This window comes from Rhincodon typus, chromosome 17 (assembly GCF_021869965.1).
Source record: "Rhincodon typus isolate 14 chromosome 17, sRhiTyp1.1, whole genome shotgun sequence".
In the NCBI taxonomy this organism is placed as follows: domain Eukaryota; kingdom Metazoa; phylum Chordata; class Chondrichthyes; order Orectolobiformes; family Rhincodontidae; genus Rhincodon; species Rhincodon typus.
This window is the reverse complement of record NC_063348.1, coordinates 18,025,496-18,046,827: the sequence shown is the minus strand read 5'-3', so window position 1 is coordinate 18,046,827 and position 21,332 is coordinate 18,025,496. Positions and strand designations below refer to the sequence as shown.

The 21,332-nt window shown below is 40.8% G+C and overlaps 2 protein-coding genes across 5 annotated transcripts in view; both read right to left on the bottom strand.

Moving 5' to 3' along the window:
- Positions 1 to 8,676, bottom strand: part of pgghg (protein-glucosylgalactosylhydroxylysine glucosidase) — a 40,028-nt gene extending 31,352 nt beyond the window's left edge. For all 3 annotated transcript variants that reach the window (XM_020528250.2, XM_048607258.1, XM_048607259.1), the window contains exons 1-2: positions 8,565 to 8,676; positions 2,247 to 2,513 (exon numbers count right to left, since the gene is read on the bottom strand). In XM_020528250.2, coding sequence (XP_020383839.2) covers positions 2,247 to 2,499 — 253 coding nt within the window. In that variant the 5' untranslated portion in view covers positions 2,500 to 2,513; positions 8,565 to 8,676. The remainder of the gene's footprint in view (positions 1 to 2,246; positions 2,514 to 8,564) is intronic.
- A 3,272-nt stretch (positions 8,677 to 11,948) lies between these two features.
- LOC109928235 lies at positions 11,949 to 20,504 on the bottom strand. Of its 2 annotated transcripts, none has more exons than XM_048607367.1 (4): positions 19,976 to 20,504; positions 16,960 to 17,052; positions 14,627 to 14,719; positions 11,949 to 13,796 (listed from the first exon to the last, which is right to left on the bottom strand). In XM_048607367.1, exons 1-4 carry the CDS (start codon positions 20,394 to 20,396, stop codon positions 13,504 to 13,506), a joined length of 900 nt encoding a protein of 299 aa, XP_048463324.1. In that variant the 5' UTR covers positions 20,397 to 20,504; the 3' UTR covers positions 11,949 to 13,503. The 2 variants fall into 2 exon arrangements, with proteins under 2 accessions (XP_048463324.1, XP_048463325.1); XM_048607368.1 differs by having other exon boundaries at positions 14,627 to 14,716.
- Between the last annotated feature and the right edge of the window lie 828 nt (positions 20,505 to 21,332).

The following is a 21,332-nucleotide window of genomic DNA, read 5'->3' as shown; positions in this document are numbered from 1 at the left end:
ATCAATCTAAAAAGGTAAGGCAATAAGGTCTAAGTTAGGTTTACACTGTTCATATATGCAAATACAGAAAGTGTGATGGATAAGGTTGGTGAATTGCAGGAAATTACCAGATCGGAATATAATGTTGTGGCAATATCAGAGACTTGGCTCAAAACAGGAGAAGAATTGACACTAGACATTTCTGGACGTAAAGTGTTCAGGAAAGAAATGGGGTAATAGAAGGTTGGTGACTATAAAGATGAAGGAGAATATTACACTGCTGGTGACACAGGGCAATGTCAGGGACTGCAATTATTTGGTTGGTGTTAAGAAACAATGGAGACACAATTACACTGCTGGGTGTATTTTGTAGCCATCAAATTTGTAGGGAAATTACAGAGAGGTGCATAAACTGCACAGTGATGGTGGGGGAGGAGGGGCGGTAATAAAGAGGGAGAAGAGTTTCTGAAGTGTAATCAGAAGAATTCTTTTGATCAGACTTTTTTCTGACCCAATAAGGAAGGAGACATTATAATAAACAAAGAATTTCAGGTGCTGGAAATCTGAGAATAAAACAGACAGCAGTGGAGAAACACAGCAGGCCCGGCTGTTTCTCAGGAGAGCAAAACAGTTATGGGGGGGTGGGGGATGCTTAGAGAAAGAGACAAAAAGAGAGAGAGAGAAAGTGAGAGAGAGATTATACAGGGACAGGCAATCAAAGAGATTGCCGATGATAAACTGAGAGACAGAGATTATAGATGGGTGTGATGCTAATGAGAAGTGTAAATGTTTGAACAGGGGTTGTCTGTGCTGATGGCAGACCACACAGGACAGGACCTAGGGCGTAGGGGTAGGGAGTAAACATTGGAGAGAGTGTACCCGTTCTGAAATTGGCAAACTCAGTGTTGAGTCCTGAAGACCGTAAGGTGCCTAGGCAGAAGATGAGGTGTTGTTCCTTCAGTTTGCCTTGAGTCTCATTGGAGCCCTGCAGCAGGCCGAAGACACAAACATTGGCATGGTTGTGCCTTGGTCTACTGCAGTGCTCCAGTAGGTCAATGGGTTTTTAAAGGGAGATGATTCAGCTACAATTAAGATACATTTCCAACAGGGGAAAGATAGAACAACCAAAACCAGAACTCCATAGACTGCCAAAGAAATGGAAAACTGAATAGATTCAGAAATCCTGAGTAAAGAGTTATAAAATGTTAAGGAAAACAGTATAGATGAAGTCAATCTAACCATAATGTCATATTGCAGCTGTACAGGACATTGGTTAGGCCATCTTTAGAATACAGCATGCCATTCTGGTCTTCCTGCTTTGGGAATGATGTTGTGAAACTTGACAGGATTCAGAAAAGATTTACAAGGATGTTGCCAGGGATGGAGGTTTGAGCTATAGGGAGAGGCTGAATAGGCTGGGGCTATTTTCTCTGGAGCGTCAGAAGCTGAGGGGTGACCTTATAGACATTTATAAAACCTTGGGGGGAATAGGTAGAACAAATAGACAAGGTCTTTTCCCTGGGGTGGGAGGGTCCAAAACTGGATGGCAAAAGTTTAAGATGAGAGGGGAAAGACTTAAAAGGGACCTAAGGGGCAACTTTTTCATGCAGAGGGTGGAGCATGTATGGAATGAGCTGCTGGAGGAAGTGGTGGAGGATGGTACAATTACAACATTTAAAAGGCATTTGGATGGGGGTATGAATAGGAAGGGTTTAGAGGGATATGGACCAAATGCTGGCAAATGGGACTAGGATATCTGGTCGGCATGGACAAGTTGGACTGCAGGGTCTGTTTCTGTGCTGTACATCTCTATGACCTTACGAGTGGAACTTTGCTCTTAACTCTAGAATATGTAAATTGGCACCAAGATTTTCCACCCATTGTTTGTAAAAAAAATTAGTTATTATTCTAACTGTAAATTGGTAACCTCAAACAAAGGCCACAAAATAGCTGGCACGGAATTGAACATGTCACACTAAAGTTTGGGCTAAAACATTGTTTTATCAGCAGCCGAAACTTTATTCTGTACCTAACCACTTTGCATCTAATCTTGGAGATGTCATCGCTGGTGCATTATGAGTCAAAAAGTGAAGTATCTGTTTCTACAGAACTTACATTTCTTGATTGCTAAGAAGAAACATTCACACAAAAGCAATAATATTAGTGTCAGACATTAACTATCCGCAAAGAAAACCTGCATCAGAGAGACAATCACGGAAAAAGCATTTGTAAATTTTAAAAATGAAAAATAAATAGATTTCTTTTACCTATCCTTGTATTCAAAGTGTAGGTTTCTTTCAACGTTCTCTCATCAGGTATGCTCAGTCTGACATTAACAGGAGATGGTACATCTGCCCGACAGCTGTCACCATTTGCACCATTATATACTCCATTAATATGCATTACATTACCATACACTCTAGTGCCAAGGTATCCATTGGCAACTGTTGCCATAAAACGGAGGTCAGAAGGCAATGTATCACTGGAAAATACTGCAGGGTCATCTTCATAATCTGACATATTGCATGTGGCATCTAAATGAGGAGAAAACATTTCAGAAAATTAAATCTGATGACTTATTCCCCTTATTCCCCTACCCCCAATCTCCATGATAATGTTCTGTGTTTTACTTTCTTGCAGGCCCAGAGTGGAAGAATGGGACAGGTAGTTGACTTGAGGTGGTGTGATATACTGATGATCTGCCATTATCATGCCTTAAACTCATGCTAGTTCTCACAGCACAAGGTCAAGACATGGCTCACAAAGTACTGCAAAATGTAATAAACTCCAATTACAGTTCTGGGTATTTTCACAGGTACATTACAATCACAGGTAGATTACAATCACAGGTACTTGTATATCTGGACTGAAGCAAAACAACTTGGACATATGTAGTCCGCTTCCCGCAGCATGACATGCTGCAAGAGGCCTGAGCTCAGTAAGATGGAGATTTGAGACTATATACCATTATGCTACGATACAGCAATGAATTCATGAACACATACCTTAAAAGGTATAACACACATGTGCTGTGAGACATAACATAACAGAATTGACACTTTTTTTGAATACAAAATCATTGTGTAACATGTTTTTTCTCATGTTGCTGTTATTTCTTTTGCCTACTACCTTGATCCTGTGCCCTCTGGTTCTCAATCCTTCCAGTATTGTGAACAGTTTCTCATCTACTTGTCCAGAACCCTCAAGGTTTTGATTAATTCTCATGTAATTTCCTATTAATCCTCTCTTCGCCAAGGAGAAAAGTCCCAATTTCTCCATCCTTTTCATTTTAAGGGTTTAAAATTGATGAGAAGAAATTATATATTGTTTGTTTTTAAAGTTGATAAGGCACCAGGACCAGATAAGATGCATCCAAGGCTACTGAAGGAAGGGAGAGGAGAAATTGCAGAGACACTGAACATAATGTTCCAATCTTTCTTAGACGCAGGGGTAATGTCACTGAAATCAAGAAGTGCAAATGTTGCAATCTTATTCAAAAAAGGCTGTGAAAATAAGACCAGCAACTATAAGCCAATCAGTCTAAATTGGTGGTGGGGAAGCTTTTAAAAATGATCATTCGGGGCAAAAATAATGGTCAATAAGGCAAATGCTGGTTTATGAAGGCAAGCCAGAACAGACTTAAGGGCAAACCAAGACTAACTTGCTTAAAAGGTGCAGGGCTGGATGAACACAGCAGGCCAAGCAGTATCATAGGAGCAGAGAGGCTGACGTTTCGGGCCTAGACCCTTCATCAGAAAAGGGGGAGGGGAAGGGGGTTTTGAAATAAATAGGGAGAGAGTGGGAGGCGGATAGAAGAGGGATAGAGGAGAGGATAGGTGGAGAGGAAACAAACAGGTCGAAGAGGCGGGGATGGGGCCAGGAAAGGTGAGTGTAGGTAGGGAGTTAGGAAGGGGATAGGTCAGTCCAGGGAGGACGGACAGGTCAAGGGGGCGGGATGAGGTTGGTCGGTAGGAGATGGAGGTGCGGCTTGAGGTGGGAGGAGGGGATAGGTGGGAGGAAGAACAGGTTAGGGAGGCAGGGACGAGCTGGACTGGTTCTGGGATGCGGTAGGCGGAGGGGAGATTTTGAAACTTGTGAAATCCACATTGATACCATTGGGCTGCAGGGTTCCCAAGCGGAATATGAGTTGCTGTTCCTGCAACCTTCGGGTGGCATCGTTGTGGCACTGCAGGAGGCCCAGGATGGACATGTCGTCTGAGGAATGGGAGGGGGAGTTGAAATGGTTCGCGACTGGGAGGTGCAGTTGTTTATTGCGAACCGAGCATAGGTGTTCTGCAAAGCGGTCCCCGAGTCTCCGCTTGGTTTCCCCGATGTAGAGGAAGCTACACCGGGTACAGCGGATGCAGTATACCACATTGGCAGATGTGCAGGTGAACATCTGCTTGATGTGGAAAGTCTTCTTGGGGCCTGGGATGGGGGTGAGGGAGGAGGTATGGGGGCAGGTGTAGCACTTCCTGCGGTTGCAGGGAAAAGTGCCGGGTGTGGTGGAGTTGGAGGGGAGTGTGGAGCGGACAAGGGAGTCACGGAGAGAGTTGCCCCTCCGGAAAGCAGATAAGGGTGGGGAGGGAAAGATGTCTTTGGTGGTGGGGTCGGATTGCAGATGGCGGAAGTGTCGGAGGATGATGCGTTGGATCCGGAGGTTGGTGGGGTGGTACGTGAGGACGAGGGGGATTCTTTTTTGGTTCTTATTGCGTGGACGGGGTGTGAGGGATGAGTTGCGGGAGATGTGGGAGACACGGTTGAGGGCGTTCTCGACCACCGAGGAGGGGAAGTTACGGTCCTTGAAAAACGAGGACAACTGAGATGTACGGGAGTGGAATGCCTCATCCTGGGAGCAGATGCGGCGGAGGCGAAGGAATTGGGAATAGGGGATAGCATTTTTGCAGGAAGGTGGGTGGGAGGAGGAGTATTCTAGGTAGCTGTGGGAGTCGGTGGGCTTGAAATGAATATCGGTTTCTAGGTGGTTGCCCAATATGGAGACAGAGGGGTCCAGGAAGGGGAGAGAGGTGTTAGAGATGGTCCAGGTAAACTTAAGGTTGGGGTGGAAGGTGTTAGTGAAGTGTATGAACTGTTCGAGCTCCTCGTGGGAGCACGAGGCGGTGCCAATACAGTCATCAATGTAACGGAGGAAGAGGTGGGGTTTAGGGCCGGTGTAGGTACGGAAGAGGGATTGTTCCACGTAACCTACAAAGAGGCAGGCGTAGCTTGGGCCCATGCGGGTACCCATGGCCACCCCCTTCGTCTGTAGGAAGTGGGAGGAATTGAAAGAGAAGTTGTTGAGTGTGAGGACGAGTTGCTTAAGTTTTTTTGAGGTAAGAGAGGTTTGTTGAGGGCAGTGCTGTTGATTTGGTGCGCATGACTTCCAGAAGGCATCAGGTAAAGTGCTGCACAGCAGTTTTGTGAACAAAGTTAGAAATAAAAGGTACAATGGATATAAAGAGGCTGAATGACAGGAAAGAAAGAGTGGCGAATGGTTTTTAAGAATGGAGGACAGTTTGAAGTAGAGTTTTCCAGGTATTGGTGTTAGAATCCCAGGTCTTCTTCATTATATATTAATGTTTTAGATGTTGGTGCATAGGTCGCAATGCTAAAAATTGTGTTACGAAGTTGGTATAGTACTTGTGGGTTGGAAGGCAGGACATTAGGATTTAACGTTTGTAAAATGATAGGGGTGGGGGGATGGAGAGTGTGTAGTCCCTTTAAAAATGATGTGTTTTTTCTAGGCTTGGAGATTTTAAAAAAGTGCAGGTGCACAGAGACTCCTTTAATTGAAACATTGTATCAAAAGGCTGATGGTTAGCCAGGCAACCAGTTTGAATATCAACTAATAAATTTAAACCAGGCACTTTGAGGGTAAAGCCAATTAAATTTATATCTGATGGTTTTGACAACTTAGGACCAATCCTACTGTAAGAAATAAATAGGTCATCATCAAGGGTATAAAAGAAGAGGGTATTTGAAAATTGGTGTGAGAGCAACTGCCATCTGTTAGAGTTAACAACCAGCAGCTCTAAAAAAAATCAGTGGCTCTCACAGAATTCTCTAAGATCGCAGAAAGCCATCATCTGACTAAAGATACAGTGGCACTCTTAGCTAATATTCCTGACACAAGAATTTGACAGAGAAAGGTGTTCCGGACTTCAGATCAGTGGAAAAGCCACAGAACATTCTGGAAGACGTATCCTGGCTGTAATTTTGACAGACTAAGTTTAAAGCTTTTTATATAGTATTTGTTTATATAAGTGGGAGTTGTATTTATTGGAACAGCATGTCTGTAGAATTTTGTTCTATTCACGAATAGTTAGTAGTTAAGGGGGAATTATTTGGTTTATTAATAGTTCTGTTAATTTGTTCACTGTTAGAATTAGATAAAATTAATTGTTACTTGTTGATTATAGAGTGACTGTCAGGAGTTCATTTCATTTAACCTTGTCTTGAGAAAAGATTGTGACTGAGAGGCAGGTTATACCACTTTTCACACTTCTTTTAACAGATTGTAAGGTGAAGAAAGTTTCTCCGAGTGTTTCGGTTTTAGTTATGGGGGGGGGTTTCACCTTTGCTTTGTAACAATTGTGGAAAGCTTAAATTTTCTAAGTACTGCAACACATGAGAAAAGCACTGTCAAACTTCAAAACGGCATGAACATGTGACAGATGAAATTTTATTGCAGGGAAGTGTAATGTGATTTTTTTTGTAGGAAGAATACAGGGAGATAATAACTTTAAACAAAAGATTCAATTCTAAAGGAGGTGCAAGAAAAAGACTAGGTGTATTCTATAAATTATTGGCAGGACATGTTGACAGCACAGTTAGTAAATCATGAGGAGTCCTGGGCTTTATCAAAAGAGGCAGAGAGTACAAAAATAAGGAAGTTATGTCGAACCAGTATCAAACACTGGTGTGGCCTCAATTGAAGTATTGCATCCTGTCCTGGGTATGAGACTTTAGAAATGATGAGAAGGTATGGAAAAAATGTTCCAGAGATGAGGAACTTAAGTTAGATGCTGGGCATATGATCACAGCCTTTCTTGAACAGGGCTGTAACATGTGCAATTCTTGAGTTTGCTGGCACCACCCGGGTCTAAGAAAGATTGGAAAATTATGGTCAGTGTCTCTGCAATTTCTCCTCACTTGCGTCAGGAGCTCTGGATGCATCTCATCTGGATCTGCTGTCTTATCAATTGTAAAAACAAACAAAAAACCCACCTCCTCATTAATTTTAATGCCTTAAACTTTCTTAACTACTTCTCTCACCAGGACCTGGGCAGCCTCTTCTTCCCTGGTTAACACAGATGCAAAATATTAGTTTAGTACTTCAGCCATGCACTCTGCCTCCTTACATACAAGTCCTTCTGATCTCTAATTAGTCCCACTTGTCTTTAGAAGACTTTGGGATTCCCTTTTAGGTTAGCTGCCTGTCATTTCTCAAACTCTTTCTTTGCTTCTCTTATTGTCTTATTTTAAATCTCCTCTGAAACTTCTTTCTTCAGTCTGGTTCTCAGTTGGATTATCCACCTGATCTGTCAGAAGCACACTTTTTCTGTTTCAGACTAATCTCTAACTCTTCCGTCATCCAGGGAGCTCTGAATTTGTTTGCCTTCTCTTTCCCATCAGCTTTCCCATCGAGTACAATCAAAGTATGTCTTGTCTGACAACAGTCCATTGTTCAGTTGCAGTTTTACCGTCAATCTTTGATCCCTATTTATTTGAGTTAGATCTATTCTTACTTAGTTGAAATTGGCTTCCTCCCAGTGAGTTATTCTTGTTCTGGTTTGCATCTCTTCCATGGAAGGCCCTAAACTTTGATACAATGATCATTAATTGCTGCTCCACTTCATCGTCCTTGAACCACTTCCGTCCCATGAACCAGACTTAAGCCTCCTTTCGCTGGACTGAAACATACCGACTTTTGTCTAGTCTTGAACTGTCTGCGTGGGGGCGCGAAGTGGTAAAGAAAATTCAGTTCTCGACAGGTATTCCCTTCCTTCTCTGGAACTGCTACAGGACCGAAGTTATTGTTTTGCAAAAACTTATCCTCACTTGACATTTAGCACTTTAAACCGTCCAAGTTAATGGGTAAACTAGAAGTTCAGTCTCTGCATGACTATAACCAAGATTGATCAGATTTTCCTTGCAGACGCCCCAACTCCTTTTCTTGTTACAACTTGTTTATTTTGCAGACCTGGCTTTCAATCTATCAATGTATCCGTGAAATTCAAATCCAACAAAAGTTCAAACCTTACAGCTTCAGCAACCTCTCCTAACCCGCCCTTCATTGTCCGAAACAAAAAATTACACTTACTCCAACCAGGAAATAAAAGTTCGCAGGTTCAAAACTCTCTCGGACAACGAGAGCTTCTAAAACTTAAAACGCTTACAGGAATGGAAGAAACTACCCGCGCTAAGCGCCCCGTCCCATTTTAACGGGCCAAAACTACCAGTTTGTTACGTAGGGTTAATCAAACGGTTACTTGCAGTTCCCAGCTCTTTCCTGTAATCAGGTTTGATTTAAACCACCCCTGCATTCTTAAATAAACCCGCAAGTGCAAACTCTGGCCACTCACCGAGAGTCCCAGGGCAGGCGCCTAACTTTCTGCGGGCCTTCGACTGGACACCACCGTCCCTGGCCTTACAATCGGTTCCTCAGGGGAAAGGGGGAAAATCAACAGTCAGCACAAACCCTCCCTTTTCTACACGTAACTCGCCTCAGAACTAGAACAGCATGGGGGCGGGTCCAAAACTCTTCACAGTCTTCCAGCTGTGGTCTGACTAGTTTTAGCAAAACCCCTTTTTTTTACTCCATTCCCTTCGAACTACCTGTAAAGGCCAACATTCCATTTTCCTTCCCCATTACCCACTGAACTTGAATGCTAGCTTTCTGTCATTCATGGATGAGGAGTCCCAAATCCTTTTGTTTTAAGCTTGCTGTAGTTTTTTTCTATTTAAATAATATTCAGGTATTATTCTTCCCAAAGTGCGTAACCTCACGTTTCCCCACATCTTCCATCTATCAAGTTTTTGCCCAGTCAGGTAACCTGTCTATATCCCTCTGCAGACTCTTTTGTGTCATCTCTCCCACTTGCCATTGCACCTATTTTTGTGCAGAACCTAGTGAAAGTAAATGAAAGGCTAAAATATCGGCATAATGTACAATGGGATCCTCAGATCTGTCTGTCTCTGACTTTACCCACTAAGTCATTGGGGAATTTAACTGACATGGAGTGTATTACCCTCCACTCTTTCCCTAGTTTACTTCAATAATACTTGTGTGGAGGTCTTTGTGGCTCAGTGGGTAGTCCCCCTTGACCCTGAGCCAGAAGGTCTGTGTTCAATTCCAAGAACATTCAAGAGTAGACCAAACAAGTTGACCAAACAACAGTCACTAAAATAAAAGCAAAATATTGAAGATGTTGAAAACCTCACCAAAAAACAGAAGTGTTAGACAAACCCAACAGGTCTTGCATCACCTATAGAGAGAGAAACACAGGTAATGATTTACGTCAAAAATGACTCATTGTGCATTGAGTATCGGAGTTATGGCTGTACAGGACATTGGTTAGGCCATTTTTGGAATACTGCATGCAATTCCGGTCTCTCTCCTATAGCACGAATGTTGTGAAAGGGGTTCAGAAAAGATTTACAAGGACGTTGCCAGGGTTGGAGGTTTGAGCTAGAGGGAGAAGCTGGATAGACTGGGGCTATTTTCCTTGGAGTGTCAGAGGCTGAGTGGGGACTGCAGAAGTTTATAAAATCATGAGGGCCTGGATAGGGTGAATAGTCAAGGTCTATTCCCCAGGACAGGGAAGTCCAAAACTAGAGGGCATGGGTTTAAGGTGAGAGGGGAAAGATTTAAAAGGGACCTAAGGGGCAACTTTTTCACACAGAGGGTGGTGTGTGTATGGAATGAGCTGCCAGAGAAAGTGGTGGAGGCTGCTACAATTACAACATTTAAAAGGCATTTGGATGGGTATATGAATAAGAAAGGTTTAGAGGAAAATGGGCCAAATGCTGGCAAATGGGACTAGATTTATTTAGGATATCTGGTCGGCATGGACAAGTTGGACTGCAGGGTCTGTTTCCGGGCTGTACATCTCTATGACTCTTCAGAATGAGGGTGCAATTAGTTCAGAGGGAAACAGGTTAGAGTGAGTGAGGGGAGTAGAGAAATTAAGATGACCAATGCTATTCCAACAGTTTACAATTGAAAGATCTAGAGCAGGTAAGAGTTCAAAAGGGGTCCAAGTGAAATGAGAATATTGGAGGTAGGTGAAATGGACCTCAAGTCTAGATGAACACAAATGCGAGAAAGAAGTGTTTAACACATGCTGAACTCAAAACTGAGAGGGGAGGGCATAAATTCTTTGCTAAATGCAATTTATTCAGTATGATGGAAAGCAAGATCAGAGAGTACAGATGTCAGTTTTTTCAAACTATTTTTATTTCAGTTGCTATTTACCCTGCTAAACCTTCCATCATGACTGGGTTTAGGAATGAAAGAAATTCTTGGACACGCCAGTCTTAATGAGGATGGTGCTTCTCAATTTTTCTCCACTTATTTCCCTCTAATAAAGACCATGCCTACAGCCCCTTTCTGTAGCTTAGATGTTGTGACAGGATGTTAATAAAGGTTTATTATAATAGAAAGGCCTTTTTTAATTGTCATATAAGGGTATCGCCAAAAGAAACAAATTTACAAATAGTTCTATAAGTAAATAAACTAATATAATGATTGAAACAAAATCTAATTTGAAAATAAATAAACTTACTTTCTAAATCAGTGTTTTTATTTATGTCTACCAGGAATCCTGTTCTTTGCAGTGCCCAAGGGACATGGAAGGCTCCAAAATGCTCTCAATAACATGCTTCTTTTCCAGGTCATCCACATAAATATTATTCAGCAATATTTGAGAGTCAGTTTTTGGTGAAGATTGTCCTATTATGGCTAAGAATAGTCATTTTCTGTTTTGAAAAACACCAGAGATGCCACATTTCCTGACTGATAGACAATGCGACCAAAATCAATGTGTTAGTAGTCACTAAGTTTGCGTTAAATATCACTTTGAATCTCTAATTATGACTATCCTAGCTAGATTTAAATAAATCTGACAGCCAAGAATAGTTGAAGATTAAGTAACCATGTATTAATCTCAATTTCTTTTAAACAATTTGCTCAAAGTCCATTCTCCCAACCAACTAACCATAAGGAAATGTCATGTTTTCATTTTCCTCTACTAAAACATTTGCTGTGACTGAATTGCTGCTCAAACAACTTTCCAGAGCTGTGAATTGTAAAACAGAGCCAGGACCTGCAATTTTACTAAGGACCCAATGGATCAATTGCTTGTGTATAGGTTTATTAAGGAAGCTTAACAAAGATTCTGGCACTTTATGAATTCAACTCCACTACATCTAGTGTGCATAATCTGTGCAACACTCTAGTGTTGCATTATTAGAGGTGCTGTCTGAGATGTAAGTACAAGGACCTGCCAGTCTGTTCAGACAGGCAAGAAAATTGGAGTTCTGGTCAACATTCCTCCCCCATCTGATACTTGCAAAAATTGAATAAGCCCTTTTTTTAAAAAACTGTTTTTTTCAATCATTCTCCTTTCATTGACAATTGTTAAATAGGACAATGTAATAAATGCAAAGAGTAATATTATAATGTAAATATATTTAAACAAATCAGTGCTGAGTAAACAAGGAGAGTGGCTATGAACAAATCTATCAACAATCATGTGCATGAGCTCGCATGGAACAAACATTTGATTCATGTTTTAATAAAACATACGACTGTTGGTTTTGCTGTTTTCGTTACTTGATTGACAGAAAAAAGAGTGATAAAAGCATTCTGATGAAAGAACTCACAGATACAGCATCAAATGATATACGCAATATTACAAGATTAGATCTTGTAATGCATTATTAGGTCAGTTACTACTTCATAATGCTTTCAGTGCATTGTTCTTTACTTTCGTGTTTTTTTTAAAAGACTCCAGAAATTGTTTGCTCAAAACATAATGGTCTTCCTAACACATTGGGAATGTCTCTATGTAAAACTAACTGCTTAATCCCAAAATAAGAAACAAGAGAGGTTCACCTAGCATAACTGCCCATGATGCTTTTTATCCATCATCAGTACTTGCAGACGAGTTTTAAATTTTGCTATTATTATACAGTGAACTATTTAATTTGGTCACTATTAAAGAAAATAATATTCTTGAAAACAATTCTCTTGTTTTAGTTTTCCTCCATTGTCTGATTCTTGCTGGAGAATGGTTATATGGTGCCAGTATTGTTCTTCACCCAAATCACTGGACTAATTTGTATGGGCCAAGGATTCAACTATGGTTCTACCAAAGTTAAGCCTGATCCTCTTCTCACCCAATACATATTTTCCAGTAGAGGTCACTCGATAGCAATAAGCTTATTATTGGAATGACCTTTTCACCCCAACACTGAGGCAAATTGACCCCCAATGACCACAGATGAATCAAGTGTATTCAGTATTGACCAGGAAGTGAAAACTGGAATATCACCAATTCCCAGCTTTTCTGAATGGCTCAGTTACACACCACAAGGTATAAGTACTCGCTGAGATGTTGAGTTGTTTCTATTTGAAGAACATCATGTCCCAGTAAGAAAGTATCTTCATTAAGCAAAAAAAAAAGTTGGGTAGTTTGCACAGTACATCAATTAATCCTGTAACATGTGCCCCTCATCATCCTTTGCAGTTCTAGAAACTGTCCCGATTCTCCAATGTATTTTAAAACCACAGTGTCACTGACTAAAGCAGCAGCTAAACTTGAACTTTTAAAAATTAAATGGTGAAAGTGTGTAGAAAGTGAATTTGCATCCGAGAACTCAGGTCTACATTTTAAAGTGAGGCTTTTCATCAAAGGAGCAGATTCTGAGGAAAAGTCCCATCCCAAAATGTATCCCAAACCTTCCTTTTTCAGATGCTATTAACCTACTTTTCCATTGTTTGTTATTTTTACAATCAATATTTTTTCCTCTCTTGATTTGCTGGGATGCAATTCCACAGGTGCAAACAGCTTCCAGTCCCATTGAGCTGAGACAATAAGTGACAACAACCAACCTTTTGACTATGGGAAGGGGACTTCACTGCTAAATCCAGATTTGTCTTTACCAAATATGCACTCACCTACACACATACATACATGCTTGCACAAAGTTTGGAAAGGTCAATTCTAACATCACTAATATTGAGTTCAGTTAACACAGTATCAGCTGTCAATAGAATCTGGAGCCTATTAGTTTGTTTTGGTTGGTGCATAGTGCAATGACTGGGGAGATTTTCTTTCATATAACACTTTCACCATCACTCCACTTTATCTTCCTGTTTAGACTTGGATGAATAAGAGCTGGCAAAATGGAAGCAAATCTAGGAAATGACAATTTAATTGCTCCTGACTAACATAGGCTGTTACAACAGTGCACCATCAATAGCAAATAATTTAAATATTTTTTTAAAAATCCTACATGTTAATTGTTTGAGGGAGGAGGTGTGAACACATGGGTGTTCTGGCTGTGCAGCGATCTTATGTAATCTGGTGTCTGAGGTGTCTGAATCATTGAGGATCTGGAATGATCAAGCAATAGTTGGATAATCCGCAGCTCATGCTCACGCTCTTCCCTTCGCCTCTCTTCCTCCCATTTGTAAAACCTCTCTTCTGCTTTCCTCTGATAGTCCATGAAGGTGTTGATAATGGTGCCAATGTGTCTTTGAAACATGGTTCCTTTCTTCAGCTTCATCCTCTTGTTTGGCACTGTGCATCCTAGAGGTTTTCAAAAGGACAGTTAAGTGAGATATAATTAAAATATTTGAGATAAGGAAAAGCACGGATTTGCATTTTAAACTTTCACAATTAAATACATTTCAAAGTGCTTTACAACCAATCAAATACCTTTGAAGAGTTGTCATTCTAATAATACAGCAATCAATTCGTACACAGCAAGCTCCCAAAAATACTATAATCATTACCAATAATCTGTTTTTGTAACATTATTATGGACTAAATATTGCCAGGACATCAAAGAGTGCTCCCTTGCTTTTCTTCAAGAATATCATGGGGCTTTTCATACCAATCTGTCAGAGAAAATGGGACCGCTGTTAAGCATCTTCGTATAGTCCAGCAGAGATCAGCCAAGGTGGAGCTTTGGACTCTTCTGATCTTTATTGCTTTTGTGATGGTTATATTGTCACAATGTATTTTTGTTTAGGTTTGCCTTGGTGATTGTATCCTTTAGGTCTGTTAACAATACAAAGTAGCTTGACGTCCATGTGCCCATCTCATTGTGCTGTCATAATTGAAGCCTATGGGTAAAGTTCAAGGAGAAGGCCAAACCTGGAATGTCTAAGGAAAGGCAAAGACAGAAGCAGGCAGGATGGATCTGACAAATAGCAAATCCCAAATTACAGAATGTCAATGAGTGCAATGAATGCATAAATAATATCTGAAAGAAGCATATAGCATTGTTAGGTCACAATTTAGTATGTGTATTGACTGTGCTAATTATTCCTGACAGTTTTTCCAATTTGTAAGCAATTATTTAACTATCCAGCTCATACTGAACATGATTAGTGTATCATCATTCAGATACACACCGTGTTCTGATTCAGTCCTTTTTCTGCTGGTTGCAGCAGGGGCCTCCGAGGCTGTGCTAACCACCTCTTCTTCCACAGGGCCTTCTGTTTCTGCTACATCAGAAATCAAGAGAAATAAAAGACAACCGTAAGCTTTAGCAATCTCATTTAAACACAACAGCACTCCATCAAACATTTCCCTTCAGACCTCAAAGACAATCTAATGACCCACTATCACTGGAATCCACACTATTGTGATTTCCAACAAATTCAACAAAACCTCATACATCCTTAAGTTGTTTCATGGGACTTGTAGAAGGACCTTAACCATTAATTACCCAGAGTTACAATATATCTTAGGCTTTAGATCCAAATGCAAATTCCAACCTGCTCCTGATACACAAAACAATCCTCAATGTGAACTTCAGGCAGGAAATAAGATCAAAAAAAACAGAAGAGGGAGAAAACCACTCAGTTCTTTGAGTCTGCTCCACCATTCAATAATAGCACAGTTGATGTGACTGTGGCCTTAACTCCATTTTCCTCCCATCCTCTCATAACCCTTGACCCTTTTCAGATCGAAAATCTGTCTAACTCAGCCTTGAATATATTCAGTGATCCAGCCTCCACTGTCTCTGCTGAGAGACAAAATTCTGCTGATCTGTCATGTTTGGGGGGCATCTTATTTTTAAACTGTCCCCTAATTCTAGGATTCTCCATGAGAAGAAACATCAGTACTGCAACTATTCCATAGAATCCCCTCAGAATTCTATATGTTTTACTAACATCACCTCTCTTTCTTTTTAATCTCCAATGTGTATCAGCCCAACATATTTTAAAGACAACTCCTTCATTCCAAGAGTCAATCTAGTGAACCTTCACTGAACTATCTTCAATGCAAGATTTCTCTTCTTAAGAAAGGAGATCAAAACTGCACACAGTGCTCCAAGAGCGGTCTCACCAATGCCCTGTATATTTGTAAGAAGATTCTATACCTGAAGTCCTAGCATTGATCCCTGTGACAGTCCACTTGTTATAATTTGTCAACCTGAAAATTATCCATTTATCCCGACCTTATTTCCAATTACCAATCCTCTATCCAAGCTCTAATAACACCTCCAACACTTACCTTGTGTGGTAACTTTATGTGGCACCTTTTCAAATGCATTTTAGAAGTTAAAATACATTATATGTACTGGTTCTCCTGTATTCACCCTGCTTGTTATTTTGTCAATGAAATCTAATAAATTTGTCAGACAGTGTTTTTCTTTCACATGTTTACTGCCTGATTGTATTATAATTTTCTAAATCTCCTGCTACTACCTCCTTTTGATCAAATGGGCAAATGGGCCGAGGAGTGGCAAATGGAGTTTAATTTAGATAAATATGAGGTGCTGCATTTTGGTAGGGCAGGACTTATACACTTAACGGTAAGGCCTTCGGGAGTGTTGCGAAAAAAAAGAGACCTTGGGGTGCAGGTTCATAGTTCCTTGAAAGTGGAGTCCCAGGTGGACAAGGTGGTAAAAAAGGTGGTTGGTACACTTGCCTTTATTGGTCAGTGCATTGAGTATAGGAGTTAGGAGGTGATGTTGCAGCTGTACAGGACATTGGTTAGGCAACTTTTGTAATACTGTGTTCAATTCTGGTCTCCCTGCTATAGAAAAGATGTTGTGAAACTTGAAAGGGTTCACCAGGGTTGGAGGGTTTGAATGATAGCGGGAGGCTGAATAGATTGAAGCGATTTTCCTTGGAGTGTCAGAAGTTGAGGGATGACCTTATAGAAGTTTGTAAAATCATGAGGGACATGGATAAGGTGAATAGTCAAGGTCTTTTCCCCAGGGGAAGGGAGTCCAAAACTATAAGACATAGGTTTAATGTAAGAGGGGAAAGATTTAAAAGGGACCTGAGGGGCAACTTTTTCATGCAGAGGGTGGTGCATGTATGGAATGAGATTCCAGAGGAAGTAGTGGAGGCTGGTACAATGACAACATTTCAAAGGCATCTGATGGGTATATGAATAGGAAGGATTTAAGAGGGATATGGGCCAAATGCTGGCAAATGGGAAGAGATTGATTTAGATTATTTGATTGGCATGGATGAGTTGGCCGAAAGGATCTGCTTCCATGCTGTACATCTGTATGACTCTATGAATACATATCCACCCCTTTTAGGGACAATCCCCATTTACCCAAGTCCAGACAACCTACCTCACCTCAGCCACACACAACCCCACACACCCACAAAACAGGATGCCATGCTCTCTCCACAATATTATTAGTTGCATCAATGAGTAGTTTAGGTAAATGTTAGCATTTAATCCTTGCCTTCCCATCATCAACTGTATATATACATACCTGTAACACTGTCTGCTTCAGACCGTGGTTCAGGCAGAACTTTATCTTCTTCCCCATCTCTGCTGAGGGCAACAGCTGGTTGAACATAGTGTGCTGTAGGAGTTTAAAATTTACAGTGTGTCAGTGCTCAGCTAATTTTAAATGCAAGATGTGCCTTCCTCCTCATTCGAAATCTAGGGCGATTAGTAGTAAAGCAGAGGGTTTACACTGTTCTGATGAAGATTCATATGAGCAAACCAGTTTTTCTTTAAACAGTTTTCTCCCACATCTCACTCCAAGGTGTTTAATTTATTTGGGGTATAGTTGCACGACTATTTATTTAAGACAGTGCGTATTGGTAGGCCATTTAACCTAAATAAGTATTCAAATCCAAACCTGTCCTTAACCCACATCCGCCTATGCACACTGTCACTAAGCTCACTGGATACTAATCTGGAATAGAACATCTCATTAACTTTCACTTCCTGAAATCAGGCATAGTGAGGGCTTTGAGGTATCATTCTCACTATCCTGAACGAGATCAGTAGTTTGGCACACAGGCCGAGAATATAGTCCCAGTTCTTTTTGGCCCTGTACTCAGCTGCTTATTCCTGTAATTTATAAAGTTAACAAGAAAGCAATAAATATCCCACTGTAACATGTGACAGGGCAATAGCCCAGTCATGTGGCTGGATTTTGTCAAGTCCTGATACTGGGGTCAACTGTAGATGTGTGTCCACATAGACAGGTGAAGGGAGATCCTTGGCTGTTTTCCCATCTACAACTAACTAATATCCAGGAGGCTGGGAGCTAGCTGAAGGCAAGCATCAGGCAGATGTCCTGGCAAGTCAAAGGCAGGCTGGCACCATAACTAACAACCAATCTACAAACTTCATATGGGCAGAAAACAGAGAAGATTGGAAGAGGTACAAATAAAGTGTGGCAGCAGAAGTGCTGAAGTCAGATTATGGGTGGATCCAAAGTTTAGTATCTCTTGGTGGTTCTCCTGCAAGAGGAAACAAAGGTTGAAATGAGTAAGCTTCACCAGGAAAGCATGGGTGGAGGAGGTCAGAAGCCACGGTGTTAACATGAACATATAATGCTGAAAGTGAATCAATAACCCGTGCAGTTTGGCAAGGTAACTGCAGCCCTGCAAGATCCAAAATACAATTATGTGATATGAAATGATGTGGCCAACCCACAAAATGGGCATGACCAAGGTTTAGTGTCCACAGTGAGACATAGATTCACCTCACACAAGAAGCCCATGGTCAGATGTGATCACTGCATTGACAAGACTGAATGGTTATTTGCTGCATGCCTCTCAGTGTTTCAATGTGGGACATGTAAAGAGGCCAGCTGGATTACGAGACATGATCAGAATTGCGCATGTATTAGTTTCAGCAAGTGCATGCTCCCAAGTTTTAAATTTTTTTTTAATGGGATATGAAAATTGTTGGTAAGGCCATCATTTGTAGCCCATCCCTAATCATCTGCTTGTATTTCTGCATTCCATCATGGTGCAGGGTACACACAAAGTGCTCTTACAAAGGGAGTGCAGGTTTTTGATCAAATGACAATGAAGGAATAGCAACGTAATTCGAAGTCAGGATGGGGTGGGGCTTAAACAGAGGAGATTGAGAGGAGACCTAATTGAAGTGTAAACAATTATGAAGGGCCTGGATAAAGTAGAAATGAAGGCTTTGGTTTCCTTACTTGAGAGATCCACAATCAGGAAGCATGGACTTACTGTACAAGGTAGAAGATTCATTCGGGGTTCTAAGGAAAATTGTTAACACCCAAGGGTGCCGGGGATTCAGAATTCATTGTCTGAAAGGTTGATAGATGTAGAAATGCTACTGGATATGCATTTGAAGTACTGTAACTTATAAGGTTACAAACCAAAAGCTGGAAACTGGAATTGGGCTGGATGATTATATTGGAATAGCCTTCTTCAGTGTTGTAAATTTCTGTATTCATATATAGAAATATATGCAATAGATGAATATAGATTCTATATTCATCTAAAACTATGCAGCCATACATTGAGTGACATATGTCTGAATAGGTCATCAGCAACAGTCACTGGATGTCAAAATAATTGTATGTTAAGTGCTTTGTAATATCACTGTGATATAATTAGAGACTGTTTAAAGGCAGTTCTTTCTTTCAAGTTAATTGATCATCATTCCAAATGAGTGACAAGAGCCACATTTGTAACTGGGGTAATAGGAGGCAGGCATTTCTTTGGCTGGAAGGAGATCAAGATGATTATTTTCTACCCAAGACTTCTGAAACCTGTCATGAATGTTAAAGACTATGATGACTGTTGAAGTCGGTGCTTTGAATATTAAGGGAAACTTTCAGAATGATTCTGCCATCAGGTGTCCACAACATCAAGCTGCATCCATCAGGAGCACTGATGCCAGAAATTCAACAGTTCTCAATTTTCCATCCATTTAAAACAGAAAAACACCAAAATTCATTAATGGAAAACCAAGCAACTTCCTAACAGTGCCATTCTTCAACTGGAACACAGGAATTAAAATCAGCTCTTTTGACTCCAGAAGCTGTGCTTTGAATGTTAAAAGAGGCAGTGACTTTAGGGATAAGCACAATGAATGCTAAAGGACAATTATATCTCCAAGTGACTGTATCTGAGATATTAAATATAAGAACTATAATAGTTATCAAAAATTGTGAACATTTATGATAATCTTTCCTATCATAACAAAAAAATCAAAGTTCCAGCGTATTGTTGATAGGCCTTCTTGCTATCTTGCATTCAAGCTGTACTGTACTAATGAGACTTATGGCTCTACAGAGTACTGTAAAAATTAGTCAAAAGCTTTGACAGAAGACAGCCCTCAGAAAACCTTATAAATTAAAGTATTCTGACATTCTTTATGTAACTAATATAAGTAATTGACATTAATTTCGTTGACGTAAAGAAAATTTAGGAATTGTGATTTTCTTCCTTTATAAATTAACTCGTTTCTCTTTAATTCTCCTGTTGTAGAAAGAATTAAGAGGTTACCTGTGGCATTTTCGGAGGATGCAGAGGCCTGTGCTGGGCCATTTTCCAATTTCTCCTCCCTCTCCTCTTGTTTGATGACCACACTGAGGACTGGTCTATCCTGTGGTCCTTTAGCCTGGAGGGATCGGCACCCCAGCACCGCGTCAATTTCATTGTAGAAGCGCATGGATTTACACCTCCTGCCGGATTTCCTCTGGTTCACCATGGTCCTGTATTCGTATTTCAGGTTCTTCACTTTAGCCCGGCATTGCTTCCAGTCCCGATTGACCCCCAAGGCGTTAAGGTTGTTGGAGATCCTCACGAACACATCTTTATTTCTCACTGCTCCAGCCAGCTGATCCTGAATGGATTTATCTTTCCAAATGGACAACAAGCCTTTGATCTCCTCGTCTGCCCAGTTCTTACTTGCTCTCCTGGCCATTGTTGAGATTGCTGGTGATCATCTAGTTTATTCACGATTTTCAGGGATATGTGGGGTTTGGGGATGATGATGACGGAGGAGGAAGAATGGTGATTGGTGTTGGTTGAGGTTCGTCTCCGCCCACAAAAGGCAGCACGGTGTTGGATAATGCGTCATTGCGTATATCGGCAATACAGCGTAAAGGCGATTAATGCGTATATTGGCGTGAGGGCTCAGTATAAAAACCAAACTTAGACCGGCAAGTGCCGTCTAATGTACAAGAATACATTATCAATCTCTGCAGAGAATTGAGGATTCCAAAAAAGCTAGTCCAATTGCGTTTATGAGGCACAGGAGAAATGGAAGTTCCTGTCAGAAGTCGTTGATGCTTTTTACCAAAAAATCTCTTTGGTTTGTTATAAAAGCGGCGGATAACGACAAGGAAACATATCCAGTTTTTAAATCACTCATTTCAAATGAAACGAGTTTAGACAAAACGTAACCATCTGTAGTAGATACATGAGTCAGGGTCTGCCTTTCTTCTGACTATATAAGAATTTGCAAACCCAATTGAGTATGTGGCGTGCTTTTTTATGTCACCCTTCGAATAGTTTTCCTCCTTTCCCTCTTCCTAAAGACATTGGGCTTTTTTTTTGTACTGGTCCAAATGAAATCGCGTGCTGTGCCGTTTGTATATAGAAAGCTTTTGAACGCAACTGCACCTTCGAGAGATAGCAAGAACTGCAGATGCTGGAGTTAGAGAAAACAAAGTGTGGAGCTGTGTCCCGACGCGAAACGTCAACTTTCCTGTTCCTCTGATGCTGCCTGGCTTGCTGTGTTCCTCCAGCTCCACACTTTGTTATCTCTGCATCTCCTGGATCTATTTGAGAGATGGAGGCAAGGGTCTAGTCTCATTTAATATTTATTGTTGAGTGCCTGGGACCAAGGAATTCCTGC

Coding starts and splice junctions, on each gene's coding strand:
- LOC109928235 (XM_048607367.1), bottom strand. CDS start 20,396: ATGGCCAGGAGAGCAAGTAAGAACTGGGCAGACGAGGAGATCAAAGGC. Junction 17,053..19,975: donor ATCCTCCGAAAATGCCACAG/GTAACCTCTTAA, acceptor AAACTCCTACAG/CACACTATGTTCAACCAGCT. Junction 13,797..14,626: donor AAGGACTGAATCAGAACACG/GTGTGTATCTGA, acceptor GAAAACCTCTAG/GATGCACAGTGCCAAACAAG.